A 24,980-nucleotide genomic window follows, 5' to 3' on the forward strand; every position below is an offset into this window, starting at 1 on the left:
AGCTCTGCTTCTTAGTGAAGGTTAATATGTAGAAAATCTGCACGAACAGTAAAATAAAATGTTCATTGTCCTGTTCTCTTCCACGCTATCCTATAGTTCTGTTTTTTGTTTTGTTTTTTTGTTTTGTTTTTTATTACAGATTTGTTAGTCACCTGCTTCCTCTTCTGACATCAGTTCCCTATTAATGACTATGTGAATGGCTCTAATTCCCACTTCCTGTTAGTTCATACATAGCAGAAGCGCACACACACGCTGAGGCTTTAAAAGACCACAGCCGCTTCTGGTGTTGGCTTCATTCTCTGTCATCACCTGTAGCGGACACGTCGAGAGCCATGGACCTGAAGGTAGGCAATAATGTCCATGTCTATTAAAGTGAGCAGTTTTAAACGTGGGATTTTTGCTTGTTTGTTTTTAATTGTGTGTATTAGTTGCTGTTCCTTATTCAGAGAAAGTTTGTTAATTCACTTCTCATTCAGGATTCTCTGGTTAAGGGGGGTGTGTTGATCGTCCACCAGATCCATGAGGGAAAGCACCAGTACGAAGTGAACAACGTGGTGAAGTACAAAAACACAAATGGAGAAAAGATGTTTGTCAGGTAAAAATCAGAAGCTGGCACATTATTAAACACAAAGCCAAATGTTGATCTGAACTTAATAACAGTCTTCGAATGTCTCTTGAATTCGAATTCCCTGTTTTATGTTGAAAACATTAAGGGAAATTTCTATATAACTAATGAAATCAAGAGCAAGAATTATTGTTCAAGCCCAGAAAATAGATTAAATCAAAGACAACTAATTAAATGAACTCATTAAAAACAAACAGAAGGAAATGTGAAAGGCCATAAAAACACAAATGACAAGTTACTTACTTATCAGGAAGTAAATGAGAAGCCAAGAAAAACATACAAAAAGTCACAATTACTTTGTTTTAGCAAGTTAAGAAAACAAAATCAAGATCTGAGAGAGGATAAAAAGAAAGAAACTGTGTGTGACATAAAGTGAAGAGAATAAAAGTGTTTTAATATGTGATTAAAAACTCAAAACAAGAACTGACGGAATGACTCTTCTCATACTGTACCATCATTTTCTAAGGTAAACTTAATAACAGGTTTTCTAAACACTTATAGTTTCAAAAATGTCAATTAGACCTTAAACAATTAATCATTTCCATTATGGATTATTTAGAAATCATAAATATTTCCTTGTGTCATAAGTGTGATGTTCAGCTTTTATGTCTCAAACGAGATCATCAGAGCAGATTTTTATAATCTACTAATATATGTTTAAATGAAGTTCTACACAACCTATCAACATTCACACCTGCAGATGTGCAGATTCTTCAGGACTGTGGCTCTTTTTCAATCAACCTCCACCCACCTAAGGAAAACTATGAAAAAGCACAGAAAGATTTAAAAAATGTTTCTTCGTCCAGAGGTTCTGCAGCAGCTCAGTGCAACATCTTTTAATAGAAACGCTGCGACGGACACAGAGGTTTAGTTTGTTTCACTACCGCATGCTAAAAGCAGAAGTCCACCAATAAAATCTGTCTAACTACAACCCAATGTGGACACAGAATCTCACATGAAACGCGCAGGAACCTTCTCACAACTCTGTGACCTGGCATCTTCCATCATAACATAAATGTCTAATCCGTTTTAAACATTTTTGATAACATGATGATCTATGATGGTCTACAAGCTTCAGTCGTAAGTTAAACTAAGTGTTATCTTTAATGTTTTCTGTTTATTCTGAGCAGAGGCGATAAGCTGATGAGGATTAATGACATGGACCTGCAGGATCTCACACCTGAGGAGTTGGCAAAAATGATAGCTATGGGGAATCTCAAGCTGGTGAGTTAAAAATATTCCATGTTGAGTCTTCACGAACACTATACCTGCTTTTTTTTTAGCCTGTAAGTAAAGTCAAACTTTAGATAAACTTTGCTGACTGTAATGATATTTATTGTTAAATGATGGCTGGTAAGTCCAGCTTTACATGAAATTGCATTATACAGTCCTAAATGTACATGACACGGTGTTGCACTGCCGATCTTGAACAGCCATGTACGGAACTAATAACACGCAAAAATAGACGTACAGTTGATGATCAGTCTGACCTCATATCCTGTATCAACCCTCTGCTTCTGCTCTCTTTAGATGGTGCACAAGGCGAGCAGGATGGAGGAGCACAATAACCAGTTTTTACCGGCTGTGGAGACTTTACATCCCATCTCCAAGGAATTCACAATACTCCAATTCAGCATGGAGATGAAGAGGGAGGCAGACCTGGAGGAGAATGAAGTGAGGCAGGAGGAAGACAGAAGGGACGATGGGGGAGTAGAGGAGGATATTTGCCGAGCTGAAGACAGGGAGGAGAGGGATCTGCTCGTCATTTCCATGAATACAACCAGTATCTCTGTGGTGAAAGGCAGGGGCTGCGGCACTGGGGCGCCCTGTCATGGGTGTAATGGAACAGGGTGCACCTTTAATGATGTTGTCATGGTGTCAACATCTAGCACAGTGACGCTTGGTGAGTCTGTGGTTTCATGTCTCTTCCCTTAGCTATGACAGTAAGTTAGTTGTGGTTTCACAGCTTTAACATGTTCTACATTAATCAACAGATAAACAGAGTTAAGAAGCTTTTAAGTGAAGCCCCATAATGACGACAACCCTCATCCAAATGGGATAGAAATTACGAACCATAACTCACCTGTCTGATAGTTCTGTGTCTTCTTTTCAGTACCGAGAGGAAGTTTCCGACAGGATAAGCCTCTGACCGCGTCGATTGAACACGTGGCCTCTCAAAATTACATCAGAGCTCTCTGTTCGCAACACATACTCTATGCATCACCAAATCCAGGTTTGTTGGTCATAGCTACAGCAACAAGGCACAAAATATTTACCTGAATAATCTGAGCAGTCATCTTAGAGGAAATGTTTAATTAGGGATACGCTCTTCCTCTATTATAGATCTGATATAGATCATTTCCTCTACTGAGGAAATTTACATGTTTTTTTACATCTTTGTGTCCAGAGAGGATTACCATCTACCACTACAAGTCAAACTTTATGGACAGGGTTTTCCGAGGAATACCAGTGGTCCTAAACTTCACAGATTCCAACTGCTTCATCAGATGCTGCAGAGAAGGAGGGAGGGCATTTCTAAAGGTCGAGGTAACAATTACACAGCTGCTATTTCTAGTCAAAGCGGGAGGACATTGCAAGAAAATGTTGACATATCAGTGGGGTCGGCCACTGAAAACAATGAAATGACACTGGTAAATAAACGGTACACACTAATGTGCTCTGAGGACATGATGCCAACATACTCTAGTGATGGTTAGCAGTATTTGAATTTGTACTAAAAACAAAGTGCAGTTAAGACTGATGGTCATGTCTTTAGTTTTGAGACAGGTATTTGGTCACAACCCAAGACATGAACAAAATACACATCTGAAAACTATTTATTTCTGTACAAAATGTTATAATAACGAAATTTCAAAGTGGTAAATTGTCAAATGACCGACTCTAACACTACTACTGTTTCAGTAAATGAACGCAAAATGTGTATGTGTTATACAGTAGATAGATAATTAAAATGTTATTGGTACGTTATATTCATTATTATTTCATGTCTGATTCAACAAGCTAAGTAACACTATGTTGTTTCAGACTTGTGAAAAGCAAAGGCTCAAGCAGATCACCAAGACTGATGAGCGAGCCCTCTCCTTTGTCTTCTACATGAAGTCTGACCGCTCCAAAACCACGAGGTTTGAGTCTGCGCTGTACAGCGGCTGGTTCATCCAAATAGTCAGTGTAAACACAGAATTTCAGGTCAAAATAGACACCGTGGACCAACAGAGCGACCCGTCGTTCCTCTTCGTCATTCAGAAGTGACGGAAAATCATTTTCTTCAGGAGTAACTACAGTTGTTTTACAAAAAAAGGAAAAAAGGAGCTCTGTTGATTGAGCCACTGCTCCAGTAACACAAACCAGTGTGACTGTGTCAAATTCTGCTATTGCAGAAGTGCGTAGATATGTATCATACAAGTATGCCTAATTCAAAAAATAACCTGTGTGCAAGGTGCTGATTTAATTTGATGACATCATTTCTTGTAATTGGCTTTTGTTCATTTTTTATATTTTTCTATTTTATGCTAATCAAAACATATGCAATGTACTGTAATTCTTCAGGTGTTGTTAACATTGTCTTTATTTAACTCTTTCTAATGCACATTATTATAAGTTGTTGGGAGCAAAATAATACAACATATTGTAACCTGTAATCATGATTACAATGTAATAAAATAAGCTTAGACATTTAATTAACCATGACTATATATTATTAACTCTGGTTCTATATTATTGTTAATGTAATTTGAACATGTAAAATAAAATCCTATTGATAACACATCTCAGAAATAACTGGTATTAATATTCAGACTTAGGGATCATATTTATACAGTATATATATGTATATATATATATGTGTGTGTGTGTGTGTGTGTGTGTGTGTGTGTGTGTGTGTGTGTGTGTGTGTGTGTGTGTGTGTGTGTGTGTGTGTGTGTGTGTGTGTGTGTGTCTGAGTGAGTGAGTGAAGAGTGAAGGGTGAAAGGAGCTGTTTACTTGATTTCCAGACATTTTGTAGCTTTAAATACTGTATAGTTTATTTTACAGGTTAAACTTTCACACATATTCACATTTAACAGTTACAGTATTTTGAGAGCTCAAAGGTGGTGAAAGAGAGAAAGGCCTTATAAAAGCAATAATGTTTGCTTCCTTATTCTTGGACAGTGACTTTGAACCTAGTTTACGTGAGCACTGAAGACACCTTCCCTGTGTTGTTTGGTGAATCAGAATCCAGTTTGCTCATCATCACTGTTGTCAAAGGCCTTGTTTGTTTGTCCATCAGTGTTTGAATCATATGGATTTTCCAGGCCACGCTTTGATTTCCTTCAAATACAAAGAATCATGTGTTACAGTTAAATAAATGAAAGGTCTAACATGCTGTAAATGCATCAGCCAAACTCACTTCTTGCGCTCTCGGGCTCCAGAGATGATTAGGTAGACTCCCGTTAGCACCACGACTCCCATGACAACCCCAAACACCACCAGCCACACCTCCACTGGCTGCTTTGCAGGAGGTGCCAGTGTTCCTGGGATACCCACAAACTCCAGTGTCCTATCATCCAGTTGGAAAGCATCGTTGATTCTTCCTCGACTTAACCTGAGATTTAAAAAAATGGGCTCATTATTGCTTTTGCACGTATTATACGTGTGAAGTGACTCAACCAAAATTTTTCAAATGACCAAGTGTCAACAGTCATGATACTTCAGGAGCTCTGTGAGGCCATAGTTAGAAACACCAGTGCCTTGAGTTGAAAGCTATTATCAGCATGTCAACGTCATGAAATGTCATTAGTTTTGCATCTACTTACTTTCCCTACTTTAAATATTGGCCTGATAATATTGATGAAGTTGATGATTGCCTGTAAACCATGTAGCTCTGTAGTTAATGTTTGGACCAACTTGAGGTGCCAGCAAACTACAGGGGATCATCAAAGTCACTGTGATTCATCCTCTGGGAACCATGAATGTTTACTTTACTAACAACTTTATAATTGTTTTGCACTGAAGGTACCAGGACCAAAATGGACTGACACATTATGTTACAGTCCCCTCCTCCGACCAGCTGAGACAGTGTCTCCGGAAGTCTTTGTTTCTGTTTACCAGGTTTTGTTTTTTCTCTCACTTCCGGGGGCGTGTCTCAGCTGACTGAGTAATTGCAGGTGTTTGTTTTTAGCAGGTGTTTTGTGTTACTTATTAGTGTGTTGTGTATTTAAGTTGCTGTCTGTTCTTTTGTCATTTGCTAGTGTGTCAACTGTCTACCTCGTTTGTTCCCTGTTCCTGTTACTCACGCTTTTCCCGACCTCTAGTTTGTTTCTGCACGGTTCTTAAGTAATTTGCAGTATAGTCAGCTTGAAGCTTCCTTTGTTTACTCCTTAGATCTCGTACTGTTAGTGCCAGCTTTTGCTGTGATTTTGTTTTCTTGATAGTTCGTGCCAGCTTATGCTGTGCTTTCTTTTGTTTGTACAGCTAGCTCTGTTAGTCTTATTTTGCCTGCCTTTTGCAGAGTATCTTTAGTTTTTCTGCTCATTTGAGTTTTTTGTTTTCTCCCTGATAGTTGTATTTGCATCACCTCTGTTCTGTTTGTAGTCTCATTAATTTGTTAATAAATCATTGTGGAAAAACATACTCTGTTCTCACTGCTTTTCTGCTCTTGGGGTTGTTCGTTAGCCAGTTCGTAACACGTTATTCAGTGAAACAGTTGAATGTAGTAATGACGAAACACAAGTGTGTTGAATGAAGTTTACCGTATGGCAGCCTCTACATCATCTTTTGGGATATATATGGAGGGAGTTGATGGATTGGTGACCACCATGTAGAAGGAGATTCTAGGAGTATCCTTATAGGTGAGGACATTCTCTGCTCTGCAAGAGCAAGCAAAGAAACACACTCAAACCTATGTGGTAGCAAAAGATAGTCAGAGGAAAACAAAGTATAGCTTTGGTGCCAAGTTGATGCACTGGATACTGACGTGAAGAGAAGGGTCTCGTTCTTTAGACTGTAGTACTGCCTCAAAGCGTATGCAACGCTTGCCTTGAACAGGTACATCTCATTGTCATTCCAGGGATACTGAAACACATTTAAGTTCATTAATGTTGAATGCTAATTCAATTCAGTTTCATATGTAAGCAGATTTTGTACAGTAATTACACTTGTTAATAATACTGATCACTCACAGCGTTATTGCCCAGGGCAGTCTTCAAACTTATTCTCACTTTGATGGCATAGTCTGAGTCTGTTGACAAAACAATCACCAAATTTTTAATAAATAAATGTGAAACAAAAAACACTAAATTCTGTGTTCTTTTCTACTTCCTTAAAATGTGCACAGGGATTTTTTTGTATTACACTGTCGTTATGAAAAGGGCAGAACAAATGTTTCACCAGAAGTGACAGATGTTTTGGTTATTTTGGTTATTACATCATTGTGACTTGTTTGTTTGCTCATACAGATGAAATGTTTCTGTGGGAGATTTTCAAATCTGTTTATAGTTCCATACATCTATTGGGGAAATGCAGGGACTCTACTATATATTGTATCGATCAAATATTAATCTCACAGAAAAGAGCCTTAAGAAAGAATCAACATGTGTTTTTTTTAATTATATTTAAAGATATTTGATGATATAGTAGGTGTTATATCAAGCTAACAAAGTATTACCAAAAAAAAAACAAGTAAACTTATAGTTTTAAAAGAAGCTTCATATTTGTTTTGTCTAACCTTTGGTAAACAAAGCAAATAAGAGCAGAGGCCATGGTATTAAAGTGTTATTTTAAGGAAAATTATTTAATTATTAGCTCCTTTTGCACTCACATGGATCTGTTGCTGTGTTCCACCCTACAGTCCTGCCATGTTTCTGGTTCTCCGCCTGCAGCCAGACATGAAGTTTTTGGAAATAAGCCAACAGGGGACCAGCATCCATCCTCACATCACCGGAGATTGTATGCAAAGCCCTGGTCCAGGACTGGGACCTTCCCATCTCTAACATATTCCTAGCCGAAAATATTTAATATTATATTATTATATTATCACCTTAACACGCATTAACATGTGACACACAGTGTAATTTGCTACAGTAAAATGGAATTAAACCATATTCTACTACTGATTTGATGAGGTCAGACAAATAGAAAGTGTCTTCAAAGGTTAATCTTACTTAAGTTTAGTTCCTGCTGCTGTAGAACCAGTGATGTCACATGTGGACAAAACGTCCGTATGACCTGCTGCGTCACAGAGAGCTTTTTGGAACTGAAACTGGTAGATGGTTCTTGTGAAGTATCTGTATTCACAACAAGTGACAAACACGCACACATGATTTGTTGTACCACACTGCATCTTAAAATCTTTCTCACAGCTTTTATCACAGTTCAGTAATGAATTTATTCTACAGTAAGTCAAAGTTAAAATCGTCTGGATTCTACTTTGAATGTTTTAACACTTCTAGTTCGCACTTTGCTCTCTAGCTTTGGCTGCTTGAGATGCTGGTGATGACATGATGTGTGATTACAGCAGAATGACCATTTTGATAAAAGCTAAAAGCCAAAAACACATAACACGTTGTTTTAACAGACACTGTGTAGATTTCTATCTGCCTGTAAATCTGAAACTGAATTAGTGGTTCATGGTAACTGAGTGAAGTAGTTTATAATAAATAATAAAAAGTCATAACAGTAGCTCATAATAAATCCAGTTTCAAAGTTTGGTGTTCTTTACAATGTTACCTAATGAAAGAATAATCTCCAGACACATGGAAGAGAGCAGGTGGGTCACAGTAAGTCTCATCTCTTGGCACTGGCTCCACCACTCCGACCAGCTCCCTCCTGTTTTGACAACACATAGTCAACACTGATGCAGACTGATGCGGTACTAAGAGACCTGCAGTAAAGGAGCCACTGAGGTTACACAAAAATAAGAAATAAATACATTTAAAATAAAAATAAATAATAATCCATTTCACTTTAAGCGTTAAGCTCACATTTCATTACAGTTTTATACAATGTACTGTCACTTTTCACAGGCTGGTTAAGTTCACAGGATTATTCATGTAGGCCTCTGCTTACTTCATCTCCCACCAGCGCTCCATCCATTTATCCTTGGGGATGTTTCCTGCAAACACCTGCCACCTCCACTCCTCCAGCATGTAGGTGAACGGCAGTGTGGCTACAATAGTCAGTGCTTGTTTCAACAAGAAGTTGATCTCTGTTTCTGCAAAGTAGAAAAACACAGAATGGTTGACATTACAAAGAGTGAAATTGTAGGGAGCTGTTTTTGGCAAGTTAAGCTGTGAACGAAGCCTGGGAAACAACACGGAAAAACAATTCAGCTTAATGCAAAATCCAGAGCCTTACATTTGATATGCTATTTTAAAAACTATGTCAGTATGTAAATGAATGAAAATTCCTGGCCCTTAAGCTACTAATTTGTCTGCTATTTGGTGCTAAGCAGATAGTGTATGGAGGGGGTTTAGAGCAGAAAACACTCCCTAATAACTGACTGCTGCTAGAAACTACACTAAACTAACACATTTATGAGCCAAAAACCAAAACAATGCACTGAAAGAAACAATTAATGGGATCTGCAGATTCAAGCAACAATATTTTCTATTTTGGTAACTGTCAGCATTATATATATCAGTAGTACCCTCATCATAAATGAAGTCAGCAGGCAGGAGGTCCAGGTTCTTAAGGTGTCCGGGTGTTGCAGCAGAGAGGGACATGATTTCTCCAACAGCTTCATGGAAACCTTCGTTGGCTCCATCCCTCAGGAGGTAGGACTGGTTGCGGTAAGCCATTTGGTACTGGTTGTGGCCCATCTCGTGGTGTGCTGTGAGGAAGTCGTCCATGTTGACCTTGGAGCACATTTTGATTCTGAAAATGTGACAGCAGCAGTGTTGATGGAAGCACGTATGCCGTGTGGAACGGTATCAGACATAATGTATGAATAAAACAGTTTGTGCAATAACGTGTTTCTGCTGAGTCACATGCCACAAACTGTAAAAAAAATTAATTAAGACATTATCTAAGGATTCAGGCGGAGAACATGGCTTAATGGAGAAGTAGTTAAATTCAGCATTTTAACCCAAAATGACACTTAAGGAGGCTTAAACCTTACTTTTTGGAATGAGCTACTGTATAGTTACTGTAGCTTTTGGACAAACTATAAACTGTTAAACCTTAAAAACATAAACGCAGGTTATCTTTATTAGTACGAAAGAATGACTCACAGATTAACCATTTATGGCCCCCATATACTCATCTACAGTTAGACTACTCTGAAGACAAGACAACATCATGAAGAGAGTCTATGCTCTGAAATATTTGCTCTGACAAAATCTCCAGCGGTTCTAGAAAGAAGCTGCCCAAGTTTGTTGGATATACATTTACACCATTATTAGACAGAAACTTTAAAATCAGAGACTTTGCCTGGCCGATGGCCGCATATGGCTGTATATGTCGGTGTGAACATCTGTATGTGTGTGGATTTATGCTACCTAAAGTCCTCCCTGTTTCCCAGGTCCCAGGCTGTGGGGTGGCAGACCACCTTGCGACCATCCTCGGGCTTCACAAACATGGAGTTATTCCAGAAGTTGTCAAACATCTCGTACAGACCCACAGACATGAAGAATTTCTCTGCTTCTTCGAAAAGTCGACGCTCAGTCCAGCCCTGAGAGTCAAGTTGTCGTTAGTGTATAATGTCAGTTACCATAGACAGACAGACAGACAGACAGACAGACAGACAGATAGATAGATAGATAGATAGATAGATAGATAGATAGATAGATAGATAGATAGATAGATAGATAGATAGATAGATAGATAGATAGATAGATAGATAGATACCTTCTCCACCATAGCTACGCTGACGTCAATATCTGTTTTTTCAGGGTAGGGGACGGACAAAGGGTACAGGTTGGTCCAGAATCTTCCCCACATGTCACCTGAACAACAAACACAAAAAGTAAAGGTGTTTTTTCATCTATACACTTCACCTTTAGACAAATTCATGTAGGAGTGGTTCTTTCAATTTTCTTTTCACAGGGACTGATATGTATAATTCAAACTGTGGCAAATGATGAGGCTGAGCTCCAGCTTAATGCCCTTGTGCCCTTAATTGCATGTTTTTTTCTGCACCTTTAAGCAACCAAACCAAATACTAAGGCCAGAAGAATTATGCCTATCAAATGAGAGACATAGAAACACTTTAAAGCTTTACAGTACATAAAATGCTTATTTTACCTACTGCAGCTACTACCTTTTCATCATCCACAACCATACATTAAATAACCTGGTCATGATGAGACATGGACAACAGAGGGAGACATACTTCAAATTCACAATGATCTCACACTATTGTTACACACCAGAACCACAATTTAATCTAGATCTTTAATCTTACTGCTGTACTGTTTTTACTTTTCATTAAAATACAAGTGAAACTTTACTAATAATTGAATTCAATTATCCAAGAGCAACAATAGGAAACATAGGAACACACAAAAGAAGATAATTAACACTGTTACCTATGTTTATACTTAGCTATGGGGTTTTCCTTTCACCTGGTTGAAGTGTCCTTAATAAAAATCTCTACATACCCAGCAGGTGGGCTGGCAGAGGTCCTTCTGGATCAATGTGTCCTGGGTAGACCTTTATAAGCTGGGCTCTCACATAGGCATGCAGCTCCTTATATAAGGGCAATATCTGTAAAAAAAAAAACAAAAAACAAAAAACAACAAATTACTCACTCATTCACGCAATCAATAACAAACTGTACATTCTCATTAAATTAGTCGTGAAACACAAAACAAATCGCAATATGCAAATCCACTGACAAACCTCTTTGTACAGAGAACGGACATCCTGCATCAGCTGGTCTCTGGTGTACTTGAACTGAGCATCCTCCTCTATGGTTTCATAATTATTTCTCCAGTAAGCTCCGTAGTCTTCAAAACCTGAATGTGTGAAAATCCACAACACAGAAGGGGTCAAAAGAAAAAGCACAAGGCTGCCACGTTTCAGTTTACAGCATAAACTTCTTAGTTACTTTAACATTAAATGAGAGCTGTTACCTAAACTTAACAAAAGCACCAACCCTAAGATGATATTATTTCTTACTGTAGCTGCACATCCTCACTATAATATAATATTTGACATTTTTCTTTCAGACGTGTCACCGTTTAGTTTGGCAGCTTCATTCTTCAGATCCACGTAGTCTTCGTACAGAGGCCTCATCCTCTTGCCCACCTCTCTTCTCCAGCCCTCCCACACATGTAGACGCTCAGCGTAGTCTGTGCTGTTTGCCATTACAAGCTCCAGGCCTGTAAACACAGGAAGATGCTGGATAAAATGTGTAAAAATAGAAGTATTATGGAACTAAATGTTTAAAAGTATGACCATTAGATTGTTCATACTAATGCATTGATGGTCATAATCAAGGTGAAGCAAACTGTGAACACTAGTTTCTGATCATTTTAAAGGGAGAGAGCAGAACAGCTCAGAATACACATATCAAGTAGCATCTAACGGAAATATTCAAGTAAAGTGCCCAAACATTATAAAGAAGTTAATGTACTTTCTGCCACTGGATAGATATAAAAACAAAATATATTTAAAGCAGGTTTTTCCCTTGTCTTTTTTTCATTAAAGTTAAAATATTCATATCAGATGACTTTGGCTGATAGTAGCTGGCAGCCAGGTCAATATATACTAAGCGTTATTAACAGAGCGTACCTGGCTCCAAAGTCTGGCAGTTAAGGGGATCATCCATTAGACACACTGTCGCTGTGCTGTAGATTGTACTCATTTCACTCATGATTTTACTGAGCTACAAGGAAAGAAAACACAAGAATAACGTCAAGGTTAATGTGACAGTGGTGACAAGTGATAGAATTCACTCAAACCTGCGACTGCTACTCTAGAAGCCCAAGCTTGTGTTTTTGAAGTAAAATATTTTACAACTTATTCATGTGCACATCTCTATAATAGAATAAAATGTAACGTGGAACAGTCGTCTTACATATGCAGCTTTATCCGAGGATAGAGCACCTGAGCCTTTGTCTTGAAGGGAGATAAGCTGTAATTTGATTTCAGGATCGCTGATCTGGTCAATGGCGAATTTCAGTGACTCTTCTGACATCTGGGCATAGAAACTGCTCCAGATTTGCCCCTGTTGTGACTGCAGGGGGTGGAAACATTTAAATCACTCACTTACACCACGTATATATTCATTTAATTTAACCAGTGTTTTTGGGCGAGATTAGGATGTTACTCAAATGCTTACCAGTTTGTCTGAGTTCTCCTTTGTGATATCAGTGTTGTAGGCCCATGACGCCAGCGAGTACTGGTACATACGCTGAGTTGCCTCCTCGTCAAATCTCTGCAGGAACTCCCTTGCACTGTTTTCCACGTCTGACTGAGCAGAAACAACACAACCCACAGCCAGCAATGCTACAAGAATCCTAGGAGACATCTTGGCTGCTACAGCTCCATTCACACACTCTGACTGCGGTGAGACGGGACCCTGTCCTCTGTTATACAGATTCAATAAACGCGTGTGCTGCCTTGGCCTTTGGACAGCAGAGCAATAACTGAGGGTGTATCTGAGTTTTCATTTACAGATAGGATGTTTCGGAATTTGTGGGTAGTCTGAGTTATAAACTGATATATTATCAGTTGGAAAATAGCCACAAAATACTGCATGTTCTGAAAAGTGCACAGTTAGGTACACAGTTGTGTCTTGTGATAAGTCACTATCAGTCAGGGGAGCAATGTGAAGTGGAATACTAATAAACCAAAAACATTAACCTCTATTTGGGATTTTTAAAGTTACTATTTGTTCCCTGGTTTGAAAGCATTGATCAAAATAACGTTTTTATTATCAATATTATAGAACAATCTGTTCTCAGAGTGAACATGTAGTTTCCAAACAACAGCTTCCAGCTCAGGTTCAGGAGCACACACCCTCTCTACATTAAAACTTTCCTTTCATAAAGCTTATAGTTAGAGATGGCTCAGGTGACTCTGAACCATCTCTTAGTTATGCTGCTATAGACAGTGACACCCTGAGCTCCTCCTCTCTATTCATTTCTCGCCTGTCAACAACTTGACGTCTTCTCTCCTGTGTAGTTGTGCCTCTCACAACTCACCCCAACCAGTGGAGGCAGATGTCTGACCACAATGATCTGCTGGAGGTTTCTTCTCTTCTCTACTGTCACCTACTGTTTGCTCAGGGGGATTTGTTTGGTTTTCTATATAAATCTATGGCGGTGTATACTGTATGTTTCCTATATAATTCTGTAAGGTACTAATATTTCTATGTAAAGTGACTTGAGATGACTTTTGTTGTTTTGTGGCTATATGAATAAAATGAAGTGAATTGTATTGGACTAGAATATAATCACATCACCAGTATGTGCACTTTCAGTTCTTGCGTTTTCTATTGATTTTCTCTTTGTCATTTCTTAATGAAATATGATTATTTAAAAAGGAACATGTCAAGGAAACAGGAGACATTATCATTCCCTGAGTCTCCGGCCTTCTTATCTGATGGTGGTGGTTTTACCAGCACTAGATAAAATGCAAGTCATGCACTGTTAGGCCCTAAATGCTGATAAGTAATCAGTCACAAGGACAAGGTTTATTATTTAGACATATTACCAGCACCAAGCGAATAATACTCTCTCTCACCTTCTTTCACAGCTATAATCAATCAACAATCTATTGAAACATCAATTAAATACCAACAAAACTGAATCATAATAGTTTTTGTGTCGACAGCAGCAACATTTTGCTTTTGAAGCACTGCCACACTAATTGATCGGGTTACTTCAGAGCAGCTGTGCACCTGTTTTCATCCCTGGCAGCATTAACTTGATTCAACAGCGCCTTCCTGTGGACACTGTTGGTTTCATCATGCTTGTTAAAAACGATTGGTGCAGCTTTTTTATGTGTGTCTGCCAAACAATGTTAGCAGGTCTACATCTGTACTCATTGGTTTCTTCAATTGTTTCTCTTGTTCTCATTAGTTATTAGATTTATTAAATAATTAAACTGGAATTGTTGAACCTGGAAAGTTCATTATTACCATCACTGATCGAAGAAGTAAAGTAAATGTACTTTACATTTACAGTTTGTTGAACAAAAGTCATTTAAAAGACCCAGTTCCCCTGCACTGGCTATAAATAATCCCTGTATGGTGTATTGTTTGCTGAAACTCGTGCACAGTATAGGCTGCCTCACAGTTTGTATCAGGCTTGTCTTCTTGGCAGCTCGGTGAGGCCCGTGATAGGTTACTGTCAACCTGTGCTGCCTCAAATTTGCTGCAACAGCAAGTTTACTGGGGACATGTCTATATACAGACTGAGCCTAGAGGCTATAAGCTAATCACTGTGAATGAATGAGACAACAGCCGGGCTTAGCATCCTGGAAACTCACATTCAGCAAAAAAAAAAAAAAAAAAAAAATAGTTCACTGGCCATCGTGCAGTATAGGTTCCTGCTGTAGGAAGTGCTCCTAGAAGTTTAGCCACATAGAAACACTGTCTATGTGCAGTACCCTTATATAAAATCTATTTTGAAGTGTATCACTTTTTAACCATGTACTGTTATGTCTACAACTGGGCACATGAGAGGGATCCTGGATTTTATTCAGAGTTTATTCAGTGTATTCTGTTTCCACGTGTATTCCCACTTGACACTAACTATTTTTGACTAAGTTCTGATTATGCACTTTATACATTTTTAATTGTTTTGAGATGTTAATCATGGCTGAGTGATTTACAGCGCATAGAGCTCATCAGCCTGTGGATGCAGTGACCATTTTCAAGTCTTCTTAAAGATGCCTACTTTCTAAATAGCGGGGTGTGAAAGGAGTATTCTCTTGTTATAAATGGCTCCTCTGTCATGATGACAAACTGTGGTTATAGGCTGATTTTTCTGACGGTTCCCAGTTCACACGCATCCCCATGTCCGTGTTTTACCTCACTCTTCTCTCTCATCCTCTCAGCCTGCTCGCTGTTCAGGCCACGGAGCCAGGCTGCAACAATTCCCTGAGACCGGATATGAAATACATTTGAGCTTTTAAACACTGGCCTTTTCACGATAATCCAAATGTTGTTGTTTCATGTTTTGCCAACCCTTTTCACTTGAACGCGACATTGCGGAGCCCTCCCACATCCCTGCTTTTAATTCGGAGTGATGCGGGTTATTATTTTGAAATTTTTTTTCCTGGTGTTTCCTTTTCGCTCCGGCTGTTTTGACGCTGCACGGAGGCAACCCATGATCGCAGACTCAACACGCATCCTCACACCACTGACCTGGGCTTTGCTGTGTCCTGCATGTGTGTGCATGTGTGTGCGTGTGCGTGTGTGAGCGGGAGTGTGAGTGATCCCCAGAAACCAGCAGCAGGATGGAGGATCTCAAGGAGAATCTGGGAACTTTGGATTGACGCCCGGGGATAACGCACGGTCGGCCTGAACCTCATCGGGTTTCTCGTGGATTTATATATTTGGATGTTGCCTGTTTCCCCATTTTCCCTTTTTCTTCTAGGCAGTGGGAATTTAAACTTGGCTTACAACTCCTATTATTTCTGGCGTGCAAAATGCCGTTCGCCAAAAGGATTGTGGAGCCGCAGCTTCTGTGCAGGCACCAGATCCCTAACGATGAGGGTCTGCTTTTCGAGGACCTGTGTGCCATCAGTAACGTGGTTTTGTCCCGGACCTTGCGACAGCTGTCCGACCTGGCCCGGCACGCCTGCTCCTTATTTCAGGAGCTGGAAAACGACATCCTTAGCACCAACCAGCGGGTCTGGGTCCTCCAGAACAAAATAGGCCAGATACAGCAGACTGCCAGTGCCCTAGACCCTAAAAAGGAGGCAGTGCGTAAGTAGACCACCACAAGTGTATGTACCCCCTGTCCAAAAAAAAAAAGAAATAATAAGAAATCAGCCTTTGATCTACACCTGTGATTTTATTCATTCATACACTAGATATGTGTCTTCATGCTTCGAAGGGCGCCCACCTCAAAATGATTTTTGCCCAGCTGCACGCACGCACGTCGTAGACGCTGCCGCGCTCTCATCCCCATTGAAATGTGTCACACGGTTGCATTTGCACATTTGATTATCCGGTAACACCGAGATGCATGTTCACGGCGCAGATGTCTTTACCGTGCATTCATTCATTCATTTGGTGGTCCAGACTCGGGTGTGTGTGTGTGTGTTTGTCCGTCGACGAGTGTGCTGGAGTCGGTGTGTGTGCTCACGGGCATCCAGCGCGGAGCGGAGAGGAGCGGAGGGGCGTGTGTTGCCGCTGCATTGGCTCAGGATCGCAGTCTCGCTACTGCGGGTAGCGCACACCTGAAGCATGTCCAGACGGTGTTTGCGGGGCCACGAAAGGACTCTGTGTTCATTCCGGGGGGTGTGAATGCGTTGATTTACGTTCGTGTAGGTCCATCTGATGATTTTGAGGCGTGTGTGTGTGTGTGTGTGTGTGTGTGTGTGTGTGTGTGTGTGTGTGTGTGTGTGTGTGTGTCGGGGTTTTCACGGGCGACTCCCCGTGCGCCAAACCCACCCTTTCCACATGCGGTGGTACCAACACAGCATCAATAATGAATCCAGATGTCCATGTAGCCGGGTAAATATGAGCTGGTCATCACTAGACATTCAGGAGTCGCTGTAATTGCAGTGCATGCGGCTGTGGACGGACCCCATACAAAAAAAAAAAAAAAAAAAAGCCTGATTGGCATCAATGAGAGACTCTGCAATTCCATGTAACAGCGCCTTCTGTTCAGCAGCTACATATTATTTATGTCCTCTGCAGTATCGTCAGTATGAGGCTTCTGATTTTAGGCGATCATATAGTGATTTAAGTCCAATTATGTGCAGTGGGAGCCATCAATGCTTTAGGTTATCATATTCTGGGACAATGAAAGAGCATTTTGAGGCCTGAAGCTATACTTATATTAACCCCCACCCCCTTAACCACACACACATACACATACAAGTCAAAGTATATCTGTCAGCAAGGCAGGCTGTGTCTTAATTACATAAATCAGCCCTACTATACTGTTTTGTTTGCTGTGGATCTGGATGAATGAGACTCCGACATTGAAGACTTTCTATTTAGTGTCTTGTAATTGAAGCGTATGAGAACGATTGTTTGCATTTTGTCCAGCACAAAGGAACAGACATTTAAATTTCAAGGCTGATGTCCTTACACACTGCACTCGAGCATCTTTTCACACTGAACACAAGCACACAACAGTACCATCATATCTCTGTTCCTAACTCCTTAAACCTGCCGGCCACACTAAACCCAGAAAACAGAATATTTGTTGCACCTGTTGTGCCCGGGAAACCTTGAAATATTGATTTGTGGAGTGGATTGCGCTTCTATATCCCCTTAGTCAGTCAAGACATACAAGAAGTATCACTTAGCACACAGCACTATCAGTTCTTTGAATCTTAAATCCAACAATGTCCATGTGAGCTCATCCAATCAAGACTCCAATTGAGTGAGCGCTTTACTAAAGACCAGTGGTTTGCCTTGGGGAGTCAGGGCATCTGTAGGACTGGTGCTAGAAGTTGGCCCCTCAGATAGAATATTCGAAAAACAAACAAACAAATAAACAAAAACACTATTCTGATACATCAGATGTTGTTTATTTTCCAGTAAGTTATTGTAAAATGCAATGGTTTTACCCATTTGGGCCTCTAATCTAATCCCCATCAAACAATCATTTAAAAAAAAAACATGTGGAATCTTTATTTATCCTTCACTTCTACACTGGTCATTAGATATTTTCTTTTGGAAGGGCAAACAGAGCGAAATTAAATATAAAGACAAAGAAAAAATAGTCTTCAGTTGTCTGTGTGGGACTTCAGCTTGGATGAAGCGAGAAGCCCATGCTCAGACTTGGATGTCCACCAAAGATTTGCTATTTTGATTCAGCTTTCAAAAGGAACCCTGAGGATCTGAATAGCTGTGGGTCCACACAGAGATTTAATATCAGTGACAACAGAGTTTCCTCACACGATTGTGGAGTGTATCAAGATTCAAGGCAATCAATACGATGCTAACTTGAATTGATCCTAAACATGGACGTAAGCAGTGTTCAGTTTCAGTCTGACACATATAATTAAACATTAAAAAATTTCACCAAAGCCTGTGGAAGTAGTTACCAGAAGTAGCATTTTCACAGCATTTGATATTTGCCCTAAGCATTTGACCTAATCCCTAAATGTACTGTGTGAATATCTGAACGTTTAATGCTACACCTCAGTGTAGAGACACAGTGTGGGGTGTGAGGGGTAAGCCAATCTTAAATTAGAGCTCCTTATCACAAAGCTAAATAAAAATGTAGTGATTGTCTGCATAATTTACTTTGGAGCAAAGCTGATGATTATTTTCAGGGCTCATAGTTTGTTATTAATCATTTGGTACATATGAATTTGGAGAGTAGTGAGGAATGCCTGATGTAATACAGTAATAATGGACAATAGAGTTTTACTTTTCCACCTTGTAGATTACCAGTTATATGGATTGAGTTCAGTGAAATAATCAGTCTGAAAAATGCAAGTTTGGATTTTAAATCTGTTCTTACACATGAAGAGTGGGCTTGGAGACAGAGTTTGGAGACTGAGGCTGCACCTTGAAAGAAAAACTCCAGCCGTAGTGGAAATGCCACATCCTTAAAACGACACCAATCAATATGTTTTACATCAACAATGAATCAAATCACTAATGTGTAAATTGAGAGGGGTTGCTTGAAGCTTGCACTAACTTACTTTTAGCTCACTGTTTTGATTCTACTGTCCAAAATTACTTTGTGGCAAAGTGGGACTATTACAGGTCTAATTTCCAGCAGCAGCAGCAGCAAATATGTTCCAACAAATGCCCTCACCTGACTAGCACCAATCTGCAAGTTGTTGCAGGACTTAAGCATCTGACTGCTCCTAGCAGAGCCAATAATGACACTAATACTATTAAGCTAATTAGAAAAGAGTTATACACAGTGACACTGTATAATTTCTCTTATATCTGGTGTGGCTACAAGAATAGAAATAACCAAGTTTGAGTAATGTGACAGGTCTCAAGTTAAGTAGACGACTTATTGAACTTCCCTGTCTTTTAATAATTCTGCTTTATATTACCATTATTATATCAACATTCTGTTGCATAAATTAGGTTACAGGTATTTACTGCCCAGGTTTTGGATACGGAGCAAAATCAGTGCCATCTCCACACTTTGAACAGTGAACACACACTCACACAAGGTGAAAGGCATGTTAATGGGAAAATATTGATCTGTAGCAAATATATTGTTCAGCTCTGGAAAGACAGACTGGTTTCTGCCTGGTATGCCGTTAGCAAATTTGACTTTGAATTTGAGAGAGTATGGCCTGTGGCAGCAGGGGACTGGTCTATTTCGCTAGTCTGCATAGTAACAAGAGAGAGTGCAAGGCCTGCTTTAACCTTTCAGCTGAGTCAATCTCTCCCTCTCTCTCTTTCTGCATTTTTACTTGCTATTTTTGTTGTACAAATAGAATCAATTGTGGAGCACACATCATGTTGTTGAAACAAAATGAGAAAAGAGGAGCACATAGAAGGACTGAGAGCTAACAGTACAGTGTGTGACTCTCAGTGGTCTGGAAGTAAATGTGTTTTTTTTTTTTTTTCTGTTTCACACTCACAAACACAAAAACCCTCCGACAATAAAAGGAGAAATAGAGACATATTTACCAAGTTCATACAGTGGCTCTGGCCAACAGGCTTAATCTGTTCAGTGTGAGTTTCTGAGAGTGGTTCAGGGATCTGATTTCAACCACACGAGGCAGGTTAGGATACACTCCGTCCAGGCACGTCTTGTCCAGGCACCTAACCACAGACACACATACACCTCACACTAAGAGCATCAATTCAGATGTTTTCAGAATCCAATATGTGTTATGATTTATGTGCTCTTGTTTCTCTCTCACAGCGTTCTCAGTAACTCTGTGTCTCTTCCTCCATCTGTCCTTCCCTCTGTCTTTGCATATCTGTGTCCATCCTCTTCCTCCTCCTCCTCTCCATCTATACCTCTTCCCTCACTGCCCTACTTTTCTCATCATCATCAGCATGGAGAGACTTCAGCCTCTTGACAGCATATTTAATGTTTAATGCACTTTGATTTCCACCCAGACACTTACAAGCCTGAGAGGAGAACGTTTGATAACAGGGTGAAAGGGAGAGAGACAGAGAAAGATAAGGGAAGGCCATGGTAGCACAGGGAAGAGCTTCTGATGTTCAATGGCCCGCATGCAGGAATGTATTAATGTGTACTATAAACAACTGACAGATGTAAAATCATATTTTCTGCATTCTGCTCAAGGCTGAAAAGAAAAAAAAATAATTTTAACATTTCCTTGTTCATTCAACATGTTATTAATGTGTTACAGTATGTGTACCTCACATGATCACCGTGCCCATCCTCAGGATCAACAGCTGTCACCATTCTCTCTGCACTGTTTTCCTGAATAAATAAAGCTCAACTATCTCCTAACCCTCCAAGGAGTGGTACTGGGTTACTATCGCACAAGACAATGCAGATTTAACAGAGATTTATGAGAGAGGGGATGTGATGGCATTGCATGTCACACACTGTGGTGTTTGTATACACATAGATAGTAAAGAATACATGTCAGTGAGGCCGTGAGTGAGTCTTCATTACAAGACATACTTGGTTTCATTCAGCTCCTCTTAGTCTGAATGTTGTGGAGAGTAAAAATCAGACGTGCACATTTTCATTCTCATGGCCCAATTACATCTATGCTAATTTTGGCAAAGGTTTTTCCACGGCCTCATGTACAGTAACACACAGATGTTAGTGTTCATCCTTCATCCATCATCCATCCAACTTTATTTGGACTTCTATTAATTTCCAGGAAACCTATCCTAACCATAATCCTAACTTGCCTAACCCTAACTATAAACCAAGTTGTTACTCTAGAATTCAATGATTCATACACTGGGCACCCACAATATGAGTGTGTATACAGGGTTCGATGGCCACACTGTAAGTAATATATTGGTGCGTACACACACACACACACATAGTTGACCCACTTTCAGATCAGCCTTCCTAGTAGAAGATAAACACTCGCATAACCACCTCACATTTGAACATGAATCCGCGTGCACACACGCACAAACATATGCACAATCCGCTGAACTCTGTGAGCCTCTCCTTTCTGTCTCTCATGTTATCATTTGAAATTCTGCTTTAAGTGCCCCTGTCTCTGCTGCAGCCTACAATAAAACATGCATGCAGAACGTCTTGGTCCATACATCACAGTGCTCGTCCGGCTGGATGGCTAGCATGCTGGCATGGCTGAGACAATTCCTCATCTGTGCAAACTGGCCTCTGGCTTTTTCATGTTGTTATAGTTCTGCTATACCTGAGCTGCTATGCCAAAAATAAACAGAATTATCCCAAACTGGTTCTTTGGCTCATGTCATGGCTCTGGGCTTTTATCTACTTGAGGAACACAAGATACTCACTCAACAGTTCGTTATTAAACTGCTAATATTTCCTACAGATCGTGACTGTTACCTTGTTTCTGGTATTTATGTTTATATGACTGTACATTTGGTAACAAGTGATTTCCCTTAGTTTTCAAACTTTATGCTAAGCTAATCATAGCGTATTCATATATTCATATTGATTCATATTGTGAGAGTGGTCTTCACATGTTTTTAGCAAGACAGTGAATAAGTGTATTTCATAAAAAGTCAAACTACTTTATTTTTGTCATTTGTAGTAGAGATATACAGTACATTAAGGGAAGTAAAAACATAAATTCAGCTCTTCATCTTGGGATAGTGATGACAAATGAGCTTCAAAGTTACAGAAACAGGTGTGAACTGCAGAGAAGAGAAAGAGACAGAAGAGAAAAAAAAAGCAGACAACAGTTTTGTTTTCGTTAGTAAAACGTGCACGTGAATGTGCCTGTGTGTGTATCCAATTTATCTGTCCATGCATAAATGTATTCCCGTGTCTCTGTGTGTGTGTGTCTGTGTAAGCCTCCTGTGACATGCTAAACTGAATCGTCCTGAACTGCTGTCTTCTCTGTCTGGAGACCCCATCATCATCACCATTCCCCCAAAATCTTTGACAGATGGCTGGGTACCAAAAGAAAAAAAGCGCATACTCAGCAATCTCTCTGGGTCAGTGCATGTGTGTATCATGTTGTCAGTGTCTGTGTCAGTGTCTACCCCCCATGGAATTACATGGGGGGTAATGAGTACATTTTTCCTTGTGCAGCATTATGTAACAGGCGACAAAGCTACAGAATAACGGTTTGCAGCAGAGTTTGAACAACTAGAGGGTAGAAAATATTATCAGGTCCTTTACTGGCTGCAAACTGTTCCGTGTTGGCAAATTATTTAAACCCCTTACGATAATGATCACATCTAAGATAACATATGACATCCTGTACAACTTGACGTGAACTGTTAACAGTGTGTAGTCGTGTCTTTAAATAAAAATAATATTCATAAACTCTAAAACATAGATTAATCAATCAATCAAAAACTATTATTTTCATTATCAGTTATTTATTATTAGTCATTATCAAGGAAATCTAAATTTTGTAGCATCTGAAATATGAATATTTCATGGTTTTCTTAATCTTATATTATTGTAAACAGAACATCTTAAGGTTTTTGCTTTGAAGGCACTGGGAGCTAGTGATAGGCATATTACAAAGCAACCGTTAACCTAGACATTAATCTGTAGATTAACTGATCAGATCAAAACTAGTAATAGTTCCCAACAGCAGCAATATTAAACCTCTGTTTCCCCAGCCAGCTTCATGCTCAAGAACTACAAGAACACACAATTTTCTATTAAAGTGAAAACTATTTTGTATACTAGTCAGATTTCATTAACCATTGCTATAGTTTTTATGTGTGTTACTTGCCCTGGTTTAAAGCAGTGTGATCTGAGGAAGGTGGCAACACACACATCACCATGTACAACTCAAAAATGAGGAACGTGAATTCAAAAACTGGGAAATGTGGCCAAAAAAATATTTAATAGTTACCCTTCAAAGAATACAGTTTTTAAATTGGTAGTCACTTTATTGCACTATTGATTGATAAAAAAAGAATTACCTTTTCAGAATAAAATTCATTTTGTCCACTTAACCCTATAAAAATAAGTCAACACTGATGTACCCCAAAATCGCAGGGGTACATCACCCCCAACCCTACATAAATACAGAGCAAGCACATTTCAGCAGTGTGGGCCTGAGTTTTAATTCATGGTATTTATGGTTGAGATGGGAAGTTGGCCCTTCAGATTACCACCCTGTAGCAGCTTTTAATTTTAGTCATTAGCAAAGACAGTTGGTGTGGTAATTATTTTAACTTTAACAATACACAATGTTTGTGGCAGGTTTAGCTTTAAACCAAGCAGAAAGACAGTGCTGTTCATTGCCTAAATTACATCATACACATTATATAATTCAGTTATCTTCGGAAATAAAAATGTTTCCGTATAAACACTACATCATTTGAACATCATCATCATTTGAATTGATTATTTTGAAAAGACACACTTATGCTTTCATTCTCATTTTCTCCATCTCTCACTTACTCAGAAGATTTCCTCAGAATCATAAGAAAGTCCCACACAGATGCTCTCACAGACGAGTGTTTACACTTCGCAGGGGTGCTGTTAGCAAAGAGCAGTCATGCTACAACAGAGATGAAAGAGAGATGCAGAAGAGACACAAGTGAGCACAAAATAAGGCCTTTTTTTTAAATTCTGAACATAAGACACACTAATTTTACAAAGATTGTGCTCATTTTTAAACTAAGAGTTTCCTCAAATTTAAGCCTGATTATCTGTATCTTTGTGCCAGATTAGTCACATATACTGAGAACTTGCACTTACAGATTTTGGAGACATGGTAATGTTGTACTATAGAGGGACTGACCAGAGATGTCAGATGCTATAGTTTGGTATTTGCAGATGATAAAATAAGGATGGGAAGCCAATGATATCAATAATGTTGACCGTGTGCTTGAGAAGGGTTCAGAATATGGACAGCAGAGATTATGAGTATCAACTGGGGATTTATGGGCAAAGCATGGATGGTAGACATGATTTTCAACAGTAGAGCTTCTGGTTGGACTTAGTAAACTATTAGCATAAGATGGAAACAGATGGAGACAGAAAAAGCTTAGGAAACATTGTCTGCTGCTTGTTTTAAGGACTGAGCTGCTCTTAAGGAGTTCCCTAGAAACAGATTGTCTTTATAAGAACCTTAGGATGCCGTAAAGAACAGCCAGACTAATTGGACTACTAGCAACCCCTAC

General features: G+C 39.4%; 3 protein-coding genes across 4 annotated transcripts in view; 2 read left to right on the forward strand and 1 right to left on the reverse strand.

Annotated features, from left to right (window-relative positions):
* Positions 1-246: 246 nt before the first annotated feature.
* LOC113147655 lies at positions 247-4,272 on the forward strand. Its single transcript, XM_026338827.1, has 7 exons — positions 247-344; positions 477-595; positions 1,756-1,849; positions 2,156-2,528; positions 2,739-2,858; positions 3,033-3,172; positions 3,671-4,272. The coding sequence occupies exons 1-7, from the start codon at positions 333-335 to the stop codon at positions 3,893-3,895; spliced, it is 1,083 nt and encodes a 360-aa protein (XP_026194612.1). The 5' UTR covers positions 247-332; the 3' UTR covers positions 3,896-4,272.
* A 406-nt stretch (positions 4,273-4,678) lies between these two features.
* Positions 4,679-24,980, reverse strand: part of ace2 (angiotensin I converting enzyme 2) — a 44,540-nt gene continuing 24,238 nt past the window's right edge. The window contains exons 2-19 of one of the 2 annotated variants that reach the window (XM_026377648.1): positions 12,903-13,034; positions 12,639-12,797; positions 12,353-12,446; positions 11,797-11,940; positions 11,459-11,574; positions 11,218-11,323; positions 10,466-10,563; positions 10,117-10,289; positions 9,267-9,493; positions 8,687-8,831; positions 8,348-8,446; positions 7,783-7,905; positions 7,440-7,618; positions 6,802-6,860; positions 6,597-6,694; positions 6,373-6,489; positions 5,031-5,225; positions 4,679-4,951 (exon numbers count right to left, since the gene is read on the reverse strand). In XM_026377648.1, coding sequence (XP_026233433.1) covers positions 4,852-4,951; positions 5,031-5,225; positions 6,373-6,489; positions 6,597-6,694; positions 6,802-6,860; positions 7,440-7,618; positions 7,783-7,905; positions 8,348-8,446; positions 8,687-8,831; positions 9,267-9,493; positions 10,117-10,289; positions 10,466-10,563; positions 11,218-11,323; positions 11,459-11,574; positions 11,797-11,940; positions 12,353-12,446; positions 12,639-12,797; positions 12,903-12,971 — 2,301 coding nt within the window. In that variant the 5' untranslated portion in view covers positions 12,972-13,034 and the 3' untranslated portion in view covers positions 4,679-4,851. Of the gene's footprint in view, positions 4,952-5,030; positions 5,226-6,372; positions 6,490-6,596; positions 6,695-6,801; positions 6,861-7,439; positions 7,619-7,782; positions 7,906-8,347; positions 8,447-8,686; positions 8,832-9,266; positions 9,494-10,116; positions 10,290-10,465; positions 10,564-11,217; positions 11,324-11,458; positions 11,575-11,796; positions 11,941-12,352; positions 12,447-12,638; positions 12,798-12,902; positions 13,234-24,980 lie in introns of those variants that run through there. The other variant, XM_026377646.1, reaches the window with a different exon arrangement.
* The window catches only part of nhsb (Nance-Horan syndrome b (congenital cataracts and dental anomalies)), a 39,064-nt gene continuing 30,303 nt past the window's right edge, over positions 16,220-24,980 (forward strand). Inside the window, exon 1 of the mRNA XM_026377645.1 lies at positions 16,220-16,499. Coding sequence (XP_026233430.1) covers positions 16,220-16,499 — 280 coding nt within the window. The remainder of the gene's footprint in view (positions 16,500-24,980) is intronic.

Source organism: Anabas testudineus, chromosome 3, assembly GCF_900324465.2.
Source record: "Anabas testudineus chromosome 3, fAnaTes1.2, whole genome shotgun sequence".
Classification (NCBI taxonomy): Eukaryota; Metazoa; Chordata; class Actinopteri; order Anabantiformes; family Anabantidae; genus Anabas; species Anabas testudineus.